Here is a 17,842-nt window from a genome sequence, read left to right on the forward strand (position 1 = left end):
GTCCATCCCTTAATACATCCCCACTTTACTTCCTTAAACTCTGTGTCTTGTCTCTGAATTCTTTCTGGGACAAGAACCTGGACACTGGCTACATCTACTGGCAACAGAAGGAGTGGAATTGAAGGCTAGCATTCAGGTTAGTCCCATTTCCCAGCTATGTGTTCTTGAAGGAATCAGTTAATCACCCTGATCTAAAGTTTCTTCACTCATAAAAGAGGAAACTATGAACTTTGCGCAGCTCGCCTCAGGGTCATTGTGAGAAGTTAAATAAGATGTGTTGTGTGAATGTGTCCTGTAAACTCTTCGACCCTTAGTCAGATGTATGTCTTTAGCAGAGTAAGGAAGAATGGGGACAAGAGTGTCAGCTCCAGGAAAGTGCTGTGTCTGATGGTCCCTCTGGACAGAAGCTGTACTTCAGGAAACATGAGCTCCCATAAGGTAAGTCCATCAGGGAGCTAAGAGAGGGAAACATGACTGACTTACGATGCTTGTCCATGGGAAAATTCCAGGAGAGCAGATAATGATGGAAAACAAACTTTTCCTTTCTTTTTAATTTTAGGGGAAAAAAATGATGAGAACCAGAGGTCAATGAATAAGGAAAACAACTCAGAAAAAGGGCATTTCCAAATTGACAATTAGGTACCTGTTCTTTAGGAAGGAACTTTCACGTAAACTTGAAAGACAAATAAGAAAAACATAAAAAGCATGATCTGAGTAGATCCTAAAGTGGATCAGTATTTAAAAAAAAAAGAAAACAAAAAACAGACAGCATCACTGTGTGGAGGTGAGTCAGGACTAAGTAAGGCAGGTGAAGGACATAAATGTAACAGCAAAATCAAAATTCCAGATGCAGGAAGCAAATGGGTGTGGGGTAGGTTTTAATAACAGAGGGTGATGAGGTGGCTGAACATGTTCATGACATGTCCTTGTGCCAGGAGACAAAACTGACTGGATTAAGTCTGACTTTCAAGGGAAAGACGAAAGAACAAAGGGTGAAATAAGAGATCATTAAAAGGCACAAAGGACACTGAATATATTCAGATCAGCTGGGTCTGCTGGCAGGGACCCTACATCCTTTAATAGGTCCAGTTTTCTTAAGGAATTCCAAGAAAAATCTCAAAAGAGAACTAATTTTAATTATTTTGAATATAAAATAAATATAAATGTTTTCTTAAAGTGTAATCAGTTACAATGTTGCATCAATTTCTGGTGTACAGCATCATGTTAGACAAGAGTAACAATTTTGTAAAGTACTGCATACACGAGCACTGTATCCCAGCCCCTGATTGGTTAGAAGTCATTAGATATCACTGTCCTCCCAAGCCTCGTTCTTCCACCTGCTCTATCATGGCCCTTGTAACACAGGCCTGATGCTCTTTTTCAAACTGTTTGGTCTTTTGACGGGGTCTCACCTTTTCTTTCTGGGCTTCCTTTCATATCTCCTTATTCCTTCCCCCTCCCACCAATACCCTGTAGAAATTCTACCCATCAACAGCTGGAGGAAAATCAGCTGAACATGCCATATAATAAGGCTTCCTGGGATGTTCATGGGACTCGTGGTGGAACCTGCAGGCTGAAAATTGCCAGCAGTCTTATTGTGATGATTTAAGTGTGGTTTGGCACTATCCAGATGCTAGCATGACATTTGGAGCTCTCAGGACCCCTACGAGGTCTGTCCCCATACCATTCAGGCCCCGTAAAATCCTTCCTCTCCAGGCAGGGTCAAGTTCCTGGGCTATACTTTGTGGCTGCAGCTGCTGGGTCCTGCCCTTGGAAGACTCTCACTACTGGGAGAAGAGGATGCCCCAGTGCCCAGGACCAGCTTCCACCTGGACGGCCCTGAACACCTGGACAAGCACTGGACATATGGGGCTCTCTGACTTAAGATTTCCCCTTCCTTCCTGCTCTGGGTCAAAGGGTGTTGTGAGGCACCAACAAAGAAAACACACATGTTTCCTGAGAAACAATCAGGGGTCAGACAGTGATTTCTCATGCCTTGTTGTTAAACACAACCCAGTGCAGACCTGTAACCATGTTCCAACTCGACCGCCTGAGCCATTGTTAACATGTCACCTCATTAGGTCCCATTATGAACACAGCTCCCGGTGAAGCCTTTTCCGTTCACAAGGGACGTCTCCCTCACCAGGCTTCTTCAGGATGCAGATTACTCGACTAGTCTTACCCAGAGTTACAGCTTGAGAGATCCTTGAGGGTGGGGTCGATTTCTTACACATTCCTGTTTGCTCACAGCCTTGAGCACATAATAGGTGCTTAATAATGAATTATTTCATTAGGTAGTTAGGTAAGTGGGAGCATCGGGCAGGTAGGTGGAGGAGAGGGAGGATGGCCCAGAAGATGGCGTGGTGCCTGCCTGCAGCATAAAGGGGCTTTATTTCTCCTAAATGAGCGCCAGCAAGAAACCGGTTAGAACCCAACAGCCACAATTGCGCGGTACTGAGAAGGACCTAACCGGAGATGACCCAATGCTCATCGTAATATAATTAACATTGCGGTTTAGGCCCCCCATGGGTTTTTCTGTATACACCATGAGTAAGGACATGCGCAAAGGGGACAAACATGACTAAGATTCCAGGAGCAAGAACCATCAATCAGTCAAGAGACCGCCTCTAAGCGAGGGTATAAGAGGAGGGACAAAGACCGCTGCTGTTCCTTCCTTGGATCAGCCCCCCTCCCGTCCTTCCTAAGGAAATCCTTTAAAGTCTTTCTCTACACAGTGCGCCATCTCCCGTCTGAAATCTTGTCTTTTGGGTATGACAAGAACCGGGGTCTTTCCCCTTCCCCTTTCGGGGTAACAGTTTCAACGACGAAACATCAGGGAAGCAGATGAAAGCTGCGGGGTGGAAGACTGGTGCCTTGGGCTCCCCAGCTAAGCCTGCTTCTTCTCACCAGCCCCTCCCCTGCTCCTCACTTTCATGCCAGCAAGTTATCATTTTAACTCACCGTGCTTTGCAGTAAGCCTCCTTATTCCTCATGAAATACGGGTATACATAAAACAGCCCCATTCGAAGCTACGTGTGGGTGTTTGGGGTTAGGGGGTTGTGCCCCCCCGCAAAGGCTTCCTCCCCAGCTGGGAGAGCCCTGCTGGCTGACACCAGGGTGGCGCCCAGTGTCCCGAGCAGCCTAGAAGCAGCTAGCCTAGAAGCTTCTCTTTCCTGGGGTTGCTTTCGTTTCCTATTTCTGCTTGAATTGTGTACTCATCCATGTGTCTAATGAAAATTTATTGAGCACTTCTATCTGCCAGACACTGGGGACAAAATGGTGAGCAAAGCAGTCCCAGCCCTACCCTCATGAAGGTTCCAGTTTCTCCTGGAAAGACTTGCAGAAGAAAATCAGTAGCCAACCAGCTTAATCCCCAAGCTCAAAAACAAAGAAACAAAGAAACAAACAAACAAACAAAAAACCCAGGCTCAAAGGATGGAGATAAACTCAACCTTGAATTGAACTGAGTAACGGATACGCCTTAAGAATGCCGCTCTCTAGCGCCCCCTGCTGCCGCCATCTTGCACGGCGGGCCCTAAGCCGGCACCTTCCTGCCTGCTCCCTCCACAAGCCTAGCTCTGTGCTTGGCAGGGACTCACGCCCGGAGGGTCTTACTGGCTGTGGGGAGAATCCGAGCTGGAGACTCCCCGGCTCCAGGCTCCAGAAAGGAAATGGAACTGGAATATACAGACTAACAGCGAATCTGGAGTGGACAGAGTTTCCTCAGAGGAAGAGGGGTCTCCACGTCCAGAATTCCAGGCGGTGGGGACAGCAGGGAGTGTGGTATCTGGCGCGGAGGGTGAAAGGCAGAAGGGTGAAAAGGGTGGGAGGAAGCTGACTAGATGTTTATTGCTCTTCACTGGGCAGGGAGTGTCCTGTGATTTCCAGTGAGCCCTTTTCTCTGCTTTTAGGAAAATAATTCTATGTCATGAAAGGATGAAGTTTTGTAAAAATCAGCTGTGAAAACTCAAGGGTATGCATCGGCTGCCTTCACTGAAGACTTTTCTTTATTTAATGGGAATGAAGGAAGCTAGCTCATTTCATAGAGCGTTGATTCCTGGAAGAAGTGACTGGAGTCTTTTCATGTCTTCTGGGCAATTAGTGGGCACTTGGGTGAACTTGGCTTATGCAAGAAGGCGGAAAACCTTGGAATCAGGAGATCTCAGTTTCCTTTCTGGTTCTGCCACTCATTAGCTGTGTGACCCTGGGCAAGTCCCTCTCATCTGTAAGTGCCCGTGTGGCTCGAGAGTTCCATGAAGGCTTTGAGACGGAGCTGCTGAGAGCAGGCAGCAGGCAGAGCTCAAGCACTGAGATGTGGTGGGGGTGGTGATGGCTGGTCGCTAGAGGAAGGCAGAATATGGGGGTTTAATCAGTCCTTAGCACATCAGGCTCCAGGGGGAAGACACGACGGGGAACCACAGTGATTGAGAAAAGTTCAGTGAACCCAACAACCACATTTCTTTCCCTAAGCACGTACAATGGCATTTGCTAGGCACCATAAAGAACACTGAGAATGATTGCCTTTGACTGGCATTCAAAAACTGGGTTGGACCAAGTGAAAATGCCAGGGATTGTTAAACTCTTCACCCCTGACTGGCACCCACACAGCTCAACAGTGACTGGCCTGCAGCTTAGCGGAGATAAAGCAAAAGAGAGGGATAAAGCGTGGGTGAAAAATACAAAGATTTATGACAGGGCAGTGAGGACTGACTGGAACAGCCCCAGGAATACAGATCGCATGCTTCTGAACTAGCCGAAGCAGTGCTGGATCTCAGAAAGTCAGTCAGTTCCAGGCAAGGCAGAAGACCTGACTTTCAGTCCTAGGTTCCTCCTTTAAGAGCAGAGTAATCCTCAGCAAATTGAAGGCAGTAAAATTATTTACGTTTCTCTTTATCCAGAATTCTTTTCCTCCATGGAGTTGGCAGCCCAGGAATGATCTTAGTCCTTTCAACAGAAAGAAAACACTCCTAAGAGTAAAGCCGAACAGATTTGAATCAGTTCTTGCGGACTGTAAGATATTAAAAAAAAATCATTTCGGTAACGTTTATTATCTGATTCAGGAACTGAGAATAGTAACCCCTTAGTCAGCGGTCAACAGACGCTCACTGGTAAGTGTGTCTCAAGTTCAAGCCTAACTTTAGAACCAATCAAATGAGAATAAAATCTTTAGAGCAAAAGGAATTTTCCCAGTCTTGAGGAGAGTCTGCCAGGGCACATTTGAAATATTTATTTCACAAATATTAAAGATGTTATTGGTATCAGGCAATATCAGTTGTTCAAATGCAGATATTATTTTAAAAGTTACTGAGGAAGCTCCTGCACATTTTCTGATTTGTGTGAACCTCTTCTTGGCATATTTGGTGGTTTTTCCATTTTTTTTTCTGTTTTCTTTTTAGGTTTATCAATAAAAAGCAGGGATTATTGACCTAGGGTCCAGAAAGCCCATGATTTGGGATGGGGAAAAAAAATCAGGTTTTTATTTTCAGCACCTTCTAACTGAAATTTCAGTTTAACATTTCATTCCATTATGGATCTAGTGATAAATCCAAAGCTGTGTTAGTACCTGTGACTTTGTCACCACCATTAGAGATCACAGACATTTGACATTTTAGCGCAATTGTTGCAAATACCAAGCAATAGTATTTGCACTCAAAATTGCTTTGAAATTAGACCCTCCCCGCACAAGAACTTGTTTTTAATATGTTCATAAAGGACATCTATATTTCAAATTCAAGAATTGTTTGTAGTATTTCAATATCATGTGCTTCTTTTGCAATCCTATATAATTTATACATTTAAAAACATCTTCCTCTGAAGGGTTCCACGGATTTCATCAGTGAGTTTTAAGGCATTTGCTTGCACGCACGCACATACACACGGTAAGAACTAGTCTGGGGGCCAGCCTTCATGCTGGTGCTAGGGGTGCAAGACTGGAATTGGAAAGTTCTCCCCAAAATTAAAAAAAAACAAAGAAGAACTGGGGGAGGGTATAGTTCAAATGGTAGAGCGCATGCTTAGCATGCACGAGGTCCTGGGTTCAATCCCCAGTACCTCCATCAAGTAAATAAATAAACAAACCTAATTACCTCCCTCAAGGAAAAAATTTTTAAAAGAAGAAGAAGAAGAAAGTTCTCCGAGGCATACACCCACACTTATTTTAAAGCAAGGGGCAGTGCAAGAATTCTCCCAGCTGCTCCCATTGGACAGCTGCTCCCCGAAGCTGGTGGCGTGCTGCCCTTGTTTTCTGGCTGGATGTTACTCATCTCTGTCACTGCTGGAGGGACAAGGGACCGTGTCTTAGGCATGTCCACATTCTCGTTTCCTAGCACAGTGTCTGATACAGGGCAAGGTCTCAATAAGGTTTGCAGAGTACACGGAAATACAAACTAGAAATAAATCTTTATGATTTCAGCACCCAGGGAGTCACACTGGATGAGGTGGGTATGAGCGTATGTGTGAAAACAGGGTGGGGATATTTAGGGACTGTTACGGGGCTGCGGGGTGGGTAAAGTGGGACATTCGTTTTCCAAAGAAATTCAAAACAGACTTCTGGAAGGTCATTTTCTGAGGATCTTGCTGGCAGTGTGAACCCCACCCACCCACCATGCATGGCCCCACCCGGCCTCACGTGGCCCCCTCGTTCTCCCCCCCCCCCATGCAGGGCTGGCTCCCAGTATATATAAACCTCTCTGGAGCTGGGGCAGGAACCAGCAGGGCCACCCATCCAGACACCTCGCAGCGTAGGGAGAGTTCCAGAGAAAGCCTCGCCCAGCCTCTGCACTGAGGGCTCCTGTGCCCACTGCTGCCGCCGCAGGCCCAAGATGCCAGCTGTCCAGCTGCTGCTGCTGGCCTGTCTGGTGTGGGGCGTGGGGGCCAGGACAGCCCAGTTCTGGAAGGCCAACGACCAGAGTGGCAGCTGCCAATATACCTTCAGTGTGGCCAGCCCTAGTGAGTCCAGCTGCCCCGAGCAGGGCCAGGCCATGTCAGCCATCCAGGACCTGCAGAGAGACAGCAGTAAACAGCGTGCAGACCTGGAGTCCACCAAAGCCCGGCTCAGCTCCCTGGAGGCCCTCCTGCACCGGCTGACCTCAGGTCAGGCTGCCAGGCCCGTGGAGGCCCAGGAGGGGCTGCAGAGGGAGCTGGACACCCTGAGGACGGAGCGAGAACAGCTGGAGACCCAAACCAGGGAGCTGGAGACAGCCTACAGCAACCTCGTCCGTGACAAGTCAGCTCTGGAGGCGGAGAAGAGGCGACTGGAGGCGGAGAATGAGGATCTGGCCAGGAGGTTGGAAAGCAGCAACCAGGAGGTCACAAGACTGAGAAGGGACCAGTGCCCCAAGGCCCGCAGCATTTCTCAGGACGTGCCGCCAGGCTCCAGGGAAGGTAAGGATGTGGGGTGACAGCGACATGGCTCACGGTGACCTGTTAAACGTGGCCCAGGCCTGTCCCTCTTGTCCCCTCCTTTCTCCCAGGGACCACACATCTAGCACGAGGCAGACAAATTAAGGAGGGCAAAGCAATCACTTTCACATGTTGCTACTAATGTAGCTCCTGGTGGTTCTCCTGAGGTGAGTGGTTCCAGGTTCTCGAGCCTACTGGTGACAGTCAGCGTGGCCCATGGTGCAATGAGAAACGCAAGGCCCAGGCGAGGTGCGTATATATATGATCAGTACGAAGTGGCCAACTCCCCCCTTCAGAAAGCTGTCCTTTTGTGGATCATTTGGAGATTGTGGATTCTTCCCTTTCGTGGTTAAAATGACTTCTATTTATGAACTGACAACAGATTTATGGAATAATGATAGGTGGTAGGGCTTTTTTTTTTTTTATTGTCCTTTCTTGGCAAAATAAAGAGGCAGCAAGCCTTTGTGGGTTCCCTCAATATGTTGTTTGGGAAATTTTCCTGATTTTGGTCCCATCTGAGAGTCTCTGCTTTTAAGTCACTGGACCACTCTTTGAGGTGACTTTTGCTGCCTCAGATGCTGCTCCATTTATCCTGGCCCCTGCCAAAGGTGAGTCCCTGCCTGTGCACTGGGGGAGGGGGCACAGTCTTCCTAATAGTTGTTTTTTGTGTCACTTTTTGTGAAACTGTGCTCCCCAGCATTCTCTGTTTAATAAGTTTTCCAACAATGGAGGAACTAGCAGCAAATCCAGTTGTGGGACAATTAGTCTGGAGTCTTCAAAGATTTGGACATCAAGAAAGAAAAAAAGGGGAGGCCAGAGTTGGGGAGCTTTAGATTAAAGGGGACTGAACCAATGTGGTGACCAAATGCAGTGCATGACCTTGGAGTGATTCCTGCATCCAGGGAGACAAAGCTACAAGAGATGGTTTCAGGATCCTTGAAGAAATTTGGATATAATTTATCCAATTGTGTTACTGAGTTAATGTTCAGCGTCTTGGGTGAGATCTGGTATCGTGGTTCGGAAGCATATCCGTGTTCTAAGGAGTTCTAGACTCAGGTACTTAAGGGCGAGGCAGCAGAATGTCTGTAGTTTACTTTCAAATGGTTCGACAGAGACAATAATGTAAAGAATGAGAAAGAAAAACAATACGTGTGACAAAATATTAATAGTTGGTGAAACTAAGTGCACAGCCCATGGGGCGTTGGCTGTATTATTTCTTCCACTTTTCTAAAGCTTTGAAAATCTTCAAAATAAAATGATGGGAAACCATTTTCTAAAAATGTTTTCTGTGTGAAAGGCACGACCTGCACAGGTGTGAGGTCAGAAAACCCAGGAGTTGGTGCCTGGTGTGACCTCGGGCAAGTCACTCAGCCTCTGCGCCTTCCTTTCTCATTCATAGCACGGCCGTGAACACTCCTCCTGTGAATAATGTTTTCCACAGGGTTCCAATGAAATCACTCGAAGGTATAAAAGATTTTTGAAAAATCCTATGTTGCTAGAGTTGGAAGAGATCCAATTCTAAATTTTACAACAAAGGAAAGTAAGGGCCCAGGATGCCAAGGGAGGAGCCCCAGGTCGGACAGCTGCTCCGAGGTGGAGCTGAGACTTGTTGAAAGTAAGGCTTTGAACACAAATGAAAGAATCATCATTAGCAGAAGTGCTGTGAGCTGTTACATGTTTCAGACTGTTGACTGGATGAACAAAACCTATCCGTGCGTGTGGGTGTGGGCGCGCGCACACGTGTGGAGGGGAGTTATTGTCTGTGGTCGTTTAACAAGTCTTTGGAAATTCATTCGATGTCTTCTCCGATTTTACATTTCTTTTTGTCCTTTCCAGCCGCTCTGCTTTCGAAATAAAGACAACAACCCATTATAGTGAACTCCAGACTTGGAAGCTCTTTCCTAGCAGTGGGTTTTTTGGTCAGCAGGAAATTATATTAGTACAAGAATGCAGAGCTGGGAAGGGGGCCTAGGGAGCATCTGACACCTGCAGCTCATTTGTGCAGATGTGGGAACTGGAGCCCAGAGAGGTCACTCAGCGGTCTGTGGTCACCCAGCCCACTGGCGGCCCAGCTGGGACTAGAATTCAGGCCCCTCTCCGTGAGGTTCAGTGGCTCTTCAGGACCCTGAAGTGACCTTTAGTTTAGAGAAACTAAAGATGAAAGACTGAAAAGCTACATTTAAACGTCAAAGAAAGAAGTGCTTGGAACAAAAGGTGAGCTTTGAGATTCTAGATTTGAGGGGTAAAGGGGTGTTGGGGGCGGCTGGGATTAGGTGTGGCTGTGCTTCATGTAGGGGAGGCAATAACTGAGGGGTAGGGGTGGGGGTGTGAGGGCTTAGTGAGGCCGAGTGAGCAGGGGAAAGGCTTGAGAAGGTGGCCTTTTTCTTACTCCACCTATAACTCAAAGTGTCATCACCACTTTCTTTATAGTGTAATTGTTATATAGAAAAAAATTCTCCTTAGATTCATGGAAATCACTTGTCTATAGGGGTGTGTGTGTGTGTGTGTGTGTGTGTGTGTGTGTGTATGTGAGTCGAGATAATACACCCAAATAAAATTTTGTAGTAATAGTTTTGAAGTGAAATGTCTGGAAATCTTTTAAATCAGCCCAAAGTAGAAAATGTAGATTACCCAAAGCTAAATTAGAGTTGGTGATAGTGTCACAAGAGAAGCCCCACTTTCCCCTTTATTTCTTCTCTACTTTGAACTGGTCCTTCCAGAGAACAGAGCCTGAGCTGAGGGCCTGTGTGCAGTGCTTATATGGGCCACCAGCCCAGGGAAGAGAACGGGGTGGGACAGGGAAGGAAGGAAGAACCAACAAGGAGTGGGGTGAGGGGCCTTCACCAGTTGGTCCCCACGGTGGTTGGCAAAGGAGGAGCTGTGCAGAATGCAGCAGAGGAGGGGAGCATTTATCCCTGCATCCCATACTCCACTGGCCAAGGGTCACCCATGGGGTGTAACGCACCTCCGTGATGCACAGGTCTAGGCACCAGGCTGGGTCTTGCAGAGAAGCTGGGGCAGGGCAGGGGAGGTGAGGTCCCAGCAGGTGACACCTGTGCAAGGCAGATTACCACAACAATGGCTGGAAAAAGGCGGGCAAGATACTCAGCAGGGGCACCAGATTGCTCAGCACAACACTGCAGATTTCATTTCCTCACCTACAGGACGGGGAGAATCATGCCCCCAAAAGGAGGTGACATGGCAAAGCGCCCAGCACGGCGGGCGCCTGGCTCGGCGTGAGCACCCAGTGGATGGATTAGAGCTACAAAGGGCTTCTTTTGCTCGAGTTCCACTATTATTTAAAAATGATCAAGACATCAACATGTACACACGTTTCTGTAACAGGCACTGATTCTAGAGATGGCCCGTGTTGGGACAGGCAGCACCCAGGACAGTTGTCTGCGAGTCTTCACTTTCCTAGAGTGTTCATGACAACCGGTGATTATGTGGGCACCCTTGTTTTCCTTCATCCTGTTCATTTACATAATACTGACCTAACTTTTCGGGCAGTGATAGAAAATAACTACAAAAGTCATTACAATGTCATTTGCATATATATGTCATGCTAGCCTATATACATTATACATATATTGCGTATTTGTATATACATATAGACATATATGTATATGATATGCAAGCGAGTTAATAAATTCAGTTCCTAGGTTAAGCTCACTAGGTGTCTATAAAGCAAAGGTAAGGGAGGTATGACAGAGCCTGCAGAAAATACTTTCAGAAATTTGTGATAGGCATGAACTTTTTAGCCACAGAAGGACAGAATTTTAATAGAAACAAATAAAAGTCCTAAAATTTTTTAGCTGTCTGATACAATATGGGCCTAAATCTTTTTATAATCTTTGTTTTTCCTCCCACAGTCAGAGTGAAATTTGAGTGATTTTGAAACATTCCAGAGAAATTTTAGTTTTAATACATTTTTACTGAGGTTTTCTTTATAGTTTGAGCCAAGAATTCTGAGGCTCAGAGAGGTTGAGTAACTTGCCCAAAGTCACACAGCTGGTACATGACAGGACTGAACTAGGAAGCTACTATTTCTGGCCCAGTCCGGGCCCCTTCCTGCAAAGACCTCCCTGCCTTTGGTTCTTGCATCCTCTCCCACAGGCTTCGGTTCTCGTGACAGACGGCCCTACTCTGGGAGTCTGACCCTTGGCGGGTGTTCCTGGCTGACATAGCCAAGAAGCAGCCAGCAGGCTTGTAATCCAACCATCCCACCTGCCAACTGAGCACTGGCCTTGCAGTCATTCTGGAAGCCATTTCCCGGCATTATGTTTTATTGTGGCTCTTGTTTACTCCAAAGAAAGCACATGAGGTGTGGCTTCTGCAAAGAGGGATTAAAGGGGTTTAGGGTGGGGGAGAGAGAAGGACCCCTTGGTCAGAGGGCCTTGGTGGGACCGGGAAAGGAACTCGGCACCATCCAGGAACCTGTGCCTCCTCTTCTTCGCAGTCGGGGAGGAAGAGCTGATGGGAGGATGGCTCTGACGGGAGGGGGTGTCCCCTCTGATGGGGACGCCACATAGGAGCTGTGTGTGTGTGTGTGAGCCACTCAGAGGCAACTGAGTCAGCTCCAGGAGTGGGCCCCCCCACAAAGGGCTGAGCACATCTCCGAGGCTGTTTTACTGCCTGCGGTAGCAGTCTGGGTTCAACCAGGAAACAGAAAGCAAGCTAAGTCAGGGATGTATAATATAAAGAATTCGCTGACGACAGAGCAACTATGGGATACAGTAAACTCCACATGGCACCGGGGGGCTGAGGGAAGGTACCAAGGAAGGACAGACTTGGGAGGGGTTCAGGCCTCCTTGAGGAGGGTGGGGTTCAGCCCATCAGATAACAGAGATGCTGGCTGATTAGCCCAGGCTGCAGCCAGAATGACCACCTCCAAGTGCAGGCAGGGAGTGAGTGGAGACTGAGACAGGCTGCAGGAGCCTGCATTGCCCGGGGTCCCTGTGGAGGGACTCTGGGTACCATGTCGAGAGGGCTGTGGAAAGGTTGTGGCTGAGCCCAGGCTGCGAGGTCAAAGAGGAACCACATCCTGGGCTTGTGCATGGGGGCCAGACTCCACCAGATGTCCTCACCTGCGGGCTGCCAGCCCAGCCCCTGCAGGGAAATTGCAGGAGACCGCCTCCTTCCCACCCCCCCCCACCCCACAGTGTCCCTCCAGCGCCCTCTACTGAGAGAGCTTAACATTGTGCTCACTCTAAAGGAGAAATGCCTTTTCAGAGAGCGTCTACGGAAGGGTTCAGTTCGGCACTGAAAAGCAATACGTTTATAACTGATACACGTCTCCACCACAGGGTGGAAAGGTTCACAACTGCCATAATCTTGGCAGACCTGGGTTCAAGTCCTAGTCCTACCACTTAACAGCTGTATGGCCTTGGGCAAGTTACTTAACCTCTCTGAGCCTCAGTTGCCTCTTCTGCAAAATGAGCATAACATTCCCCCTCAGGACTACTATGTGGAATAGAGGTAATGATAGCAAGAGCCTAGCATAGTACCTGGCTTATAGGAGGAACTTAATACATGGTGGCAGTAATTAAATTAGGTGCAGACTGCAGTGCTAAAGCCTATTTCTATTTCTCTAAAACATATGAAGGCACCAGATCACATAAATGATTTCTATAAAACTGCTTTGAAATATGGAAAGAGTGTAAATACTTAATCATCTCTTTTCACAAAGAAGCTGTTTTTCAATATTTCAGTGCCAGTATCGTAACTATCTTCAAGGAAGTCACCTGGGGAAATGCCTATCTGGGTTTCTTTTTCTCACTTTTTTTTAAATTCGCTGCGGTTAAAGAGGGCATTTTTCTTAATTTTCTTCTTACTGACTTGCAAGCGTATGTATCTACTTTTCTCAATATACATCTTTTTCTCAGTAGATCACTGAATGGTATGACCATCCTAGCTACGTTCACAGAGTGAAATAACTTGTATCAGACGCACATTTTCTTCCTTGTTCAAAACTCGTCCTGGAAAGAGATCTGACACAATATTTCAGTTGAGCATGTAAAGCTTAATATGTTACTTCTTCCAGGAACATTTGCGTCATGACAATGAAAAAAATTAAGTCATGCAGGAAATTGTCAGTTGTTGAATTTCAGGCATCCCAGAAGATGCTGAGGATCTTCCCAATGTCCCTGCATCACACCTCACTGACTCATAAATCAGAGCTCCTGGTGGGAATTATTTTCACTGTGTACAAGCTTATTTTGAATATGCTACCCTGTGCTAGCACACTGCTATGCCATATATTATTTGTGAGCTTTTTACTACGGAATTTTTCAAACATTCACAAAAGTAGACAGAATAATACAAACCCCAACGTACCTCTCACCCAGCTCTGACAGTTGTCAGCATAGCCCAGTCTTGTTTCATTGTCCCTGTTCCTCCTCCCCTTCCCCCACCCCAACTATTATCTTAAAACAAATCTCAAACACTGGCATATTTTTGGAAGCCTATTTAAATACCATCCTCAACATAGTCCATCCTTAGACCTTTTCCCTCACAGTATGATTTCGCTCTTTCTTTTAATATAGTTTCTAAATGGAATTTGGAGAACTTGGACTTCCAGGAACTGAAGTCAGAGTTAACTGAGGTTCCTGCTTCACGAATCTTGAAGGAGAGTCCGTCTGGTCGTCCCAGGAGTGAAGAGGAAGGCCATGGTATGGAGTTAAATTTCTTCTCTTCTGTACCCATGTGGTCCTTATCTGTGTCTGGTTCTGTGTTCAGAGTTGGTCAGCCCACTACGAGGAGGGAGGGTTGGAGAAGGCACCTCCCTGCGAGCAGAGGCAGAGAAGGGGAAAAAGAACAGAACCCCCTTTCAGCTCTTTCCAGGGCAGCTGGCAGGAAGTCAACATTTCCTAGCCAAGTTCTTTATCTTATCGCCTTACCCTTGGGATGGGGAGTGGGCTGCCCTGGGGGAAGATCAGGGGTGTGTATGTTTCACCTACTTGGTTGTCACATAGAATTGATCTCACATGAAAAATGACATTTTTCAGTAGACCCTTCATATTGTTATCTTGAGGCCAAGTGGACATCTTGCACCACCCCGGCACACTGTCGGTTACTAAAGGTATCTCTTCCAAATGTTGGGTACTTAGGAAAAGTATGATTGCCCCTCTCCACGATGTTCCCTGAAAGCCTGATTTTTAAGACAAAGACTGGTTTTCACAAACAGTGACTACTCACATTACTGACAATTAATGCTAGCGCTGAAGGGCGTGCATGGGATGGGGAGTTTTTGAAATATTCAAAATATGATTCCCTGAGATATTGGCAGCAAAGAGTTTCTACCTTCTCTTGGGGGTGGGGGGAAAGGTAATTAGGCTTATTTTTTATTTATGTCGAGAGGTACCAGGGATTGAACCCAGGGCCTCCTGCATGCTAAACACATGCTCTACCACTGAGCTTTATCTCCCCCAAAGTTTCCCCTTCTATGAGGTAATTGAGGTGCCTGTTAAAGTACAGAGACTTGTTATGATTCGGCTAAGTATAAGTTTTCAATCATCTCCCCATCTTTAAAATTATATTCGTGTTTTATTGTATCAAAAGGATGCCTGAAATATGTAGTCCATTGGGGGAAGGGCTTTAAAAATCTTTGTTTTATAGAAATTACAAGGACTTGATTTTTTGTCTAATTTTTTTAAAATAATGAAATAAATCAGACCTGAAAGTCATAAAAAGTAATATAACAAACACCATGAGACCCCGTCCAGCTTAAGTCGATTATTTCAAATATAGTGTGAAGCCCTCCTTCATCTTTATAACTGATACCAAGCAGAAGCAGTATCTATGCCATGTAATTACACCCCGTGCTGTGCAAACCTGTGTCGTTTAAGGGCCAACTGTGGTTCAATTCAGATCGTGTATTAATCTTATAATATTTACTGGGCATTTGATCCATACCAAGCACTTAACATGTATAATTACATTTAAAACTGACAACAGCCCACTACCCAAGACACTACTATTGTCCCCCTTTGCGAATGAGAAAAGTGAATCTGAGCGAGCAAAGTAACTTATTGGAAGCCACACAGCCAGTGGGTGGCAAGGCCTGGGCTTAAACCCAGATGATCTGTCCCTGGGGTTTTCACTTCTGCCAGCTCTGCCCTGCTTTGACATTGTGGAAAGATGGTAGATAAGTGGGTTTTGTCTTAATTCACCAGGATGTGGAGAACTTGTGTGGGTAGGAGAGCCTGTCACGCTGAGAAGAGCTGAAACAATCACAGGCAAGTACGGCGTGTGGATGAGAGACCCCCAGGCTGCCCACCCCTATACCCGGGAGACCACGTGGAGAATCGACACGGTGGGCACGGACATCCGCCAGGTGTTTGAGTACGACTTCGTCAGCCAGTTCACGCAGGGCTACCCTTCCAAGGTGCACGTGCTGCCCAGGCCGCTGGAAAGCACGGGCGCCGTGGTGTACCAGGGGAGCCTCTATTTCCAGGAAGCCAAGTCCAGGACGCTTATCAGGTATGAGCTGGGCACCGAGACCCTGAAGGCCGAGAGGGAAATCCCTGGAGCTGGCTACCACGGACAGTTCCCCTATTCCTGGGGTGGCTACACAGACATCGACCTGGCCGTGGACGAGACAGGCCTCTGGGTCATCTACAGCACCGAGGCGGCCAAAGGTGCCATTGTCCTCTCCAAACTGAACCCAGAGAACCTGGAACTTGAACAAACCTGGGAGACTAACATCCGGAAGCAGTCAGTCGCCAACGCCTTCATCATCTGTGGCACCTTGTACACCGTCAGCAGCTATTCGTCGCCCGATGCTGCCGTCAACTTCGCCTACGACACCCGCACGGGGAGCAGCAAGGCCCTGACCGTCCCCTTCAAGAACCGCTACAAGTACAGCAGCATGATTGACTACAACCCCCTGGAGAAGAAGCTATTTGCCTGGGACAACTTCAACATGGTCACCTACGACATCAGGCTTTCCAAGGTGTGAAGAGCTGCCAAGTGCTGCCAGAAAAGGCAGAAGGGGATGGTGTTCAGGGCCCCTGGGGGGAGAGCCAGCCAGCCAGCGCCCATGCAGCTTCGCTCCGCTTTCCAAGCTTGGATTAATCCGAAAGAAAAGAATGTGCACCATCACCATGGCTGACTGGGCGGGAATAGCCATCTGGGGATTTAGACAATCTCACACTGTAATAGTCTTTACTTCTGTCAGCTCTTAAAGGGATATTTAATCAAAATAGTTTAACTTTTCTGGTGACTTAAGGCAAAAGCTGTATTGCGTAGTAGTTTCTTCACGAAAACCACAAGGCTTTTTATAAATGGCCCTCACCAGGGGGGACAGTATAGTTCAGTGGTAGAGTGCATGCTTAGCATGCATGAGGTCCTGGGTTCAGTCCCCAGTATCCCCATTAAAAAAACCAAATAACCTAATTATCTCCTCCCCCCCAAAAAATACCCCCCCAAAACAACAAAACAAAAAACAATACATGGCCCTTACTGGCTGAAGAGAGTATGTGTGGAGAAGAGTTTGGGAAAAACATGTTGCCCCACGTGGACCCCAGGGCCATCCCTCACTCTTGCACGTTGCCTGGTTACCATGAGCTACAATAACAAACAGTGAGCCTAAAGGAAGAAGAGCAGCTTTTGCACCAGCGCTGAACACACATAAGATGTGTTTACTATAGTTGGCTTCTAATGCTTCAAGTGTCATCCAGAGGTACAGGTATAGAACCTCTGCCCCGCAAAATAAAATAATCTTACATAACAGTCTCCTTGAACTTTGTGGGTTGCTTTGCTGAAGAGAAGAGTGCAGATTTCAACCACCAGATAATTCCTTTGGGTTGGGAGCTGTGATTGCAGGATGCTAAAGTTGTGTTGGGTTGTGTGTGTGTATGTGTGTTGTGTGTGTGTAACTGAGAGGCTCACACCTGGGTTTGAGGTGCTGCTCACCATGACAGCAGGCAAACAGTGGATTCCACACCTTCCCACCCCCATCTCTTATGCTTCTGGTCCTTCTCAAACAATCTTTTCATCTTTCCCCAACTTACCCTCTTTCACCCTAGTTCTATTTTGGTTCTTATTTGCTGTCATGGGTATGCATTTTATAAGCCACAACCTCAAGGAAGCAAACCTAAGGTATTTAATTACCTCTTTACTAAATTTAATTACCTCTTTAAAGGTCTATCTCCAAAGACAGTCACATTCTGAGGTACCAGGGGTTAGGACTTTAACATGGAAATTAGGTGGAGGGGGAAACAACTCAGCCCATAGCAACTGGGAATTAAAACTCTATTCCACTGGTAGCAAACGCTTGAAGACTGGAAACCCCAGAATTCAGAGGGCATGAATTCATTCACCCTTTAAACACCTTTAGCTGCCAGGTGTTGAGTGAAACGTGGAAGGTGAGGTGACACCTTTGAGCGGTCACAGCACACACACACAGGTGACACAAACCCTGCTTGCACAGCCCTGCCCG

The 17,842-nt window shown here is 46.9% G+C and overlaps 1 protein-coding gene across 1 annotated transcript; it reads left to right on the top strand.

The window, feature by feature from the left end:
• Positions 1–6,700: 6,700 nt before the first annotated feature.
• On the top strand, positions 6,701–16,538 carry MYOC (myocilin). Its single transcript, XM_006211118.4, has 3 exons — positions 6,701–7,383; positions 13,947–14,072; positions 15,576–16,538. The coding sequence occupies exons 1-3, from the start codon at positions 6,822–6,824 to the stop codon at positions 16,358–16,360; spliced, it is 1,473 nt and encodes a 490-aa protein (XP_006211180.1). The 5' UTR covers positions 6,701–6,821; the 3' UTR covers positions 16,361–16,538.
• The last annotated feature ends 1,304 nt before the right edge of the window (positions 16,539–17,842 follow it).

The sequence above is a fragment of the Vicugna pacos genome, chromosome 21 (genome assembly GCF_048564905.1).
Source record: "Vicugna pacos chromosome 21, VicPac4, whole genome shotgun sequence".
Taxonomy (NCBI): domain Eukaryota; kingdom Metazoa; phylum Chordata; class Mammalia; order Artiodactyla; family Camelidae; genus Vicugna; species Vicugna pacos.

Excerpts from the sequence above, each read along its gene's own strand:
- MYOC (XM_006211118.4), top strand. The coding sequence starts at position 6,822 with ATGCCAGCTGTCCAGCTGCTGCTGCTGGCCTGTCTGGTGTGGGGCGTG. Across the intron at positions 7,384-13,946 it reads GCCGCCAGGCTCCAGGGAAG|TTTCTAAATGGAATTTGGAG; the intron begins GTAAGGATGTGG and ends CTTTTAATATAG. Across the intron at positions 14,073-15,575 it reads GAGTGAAGAGGAAGGCCATG|GATGTGGAGAACTTGTGTGG; the intron begins GTATGGAGTTAA and ends TTAATTCACCAG.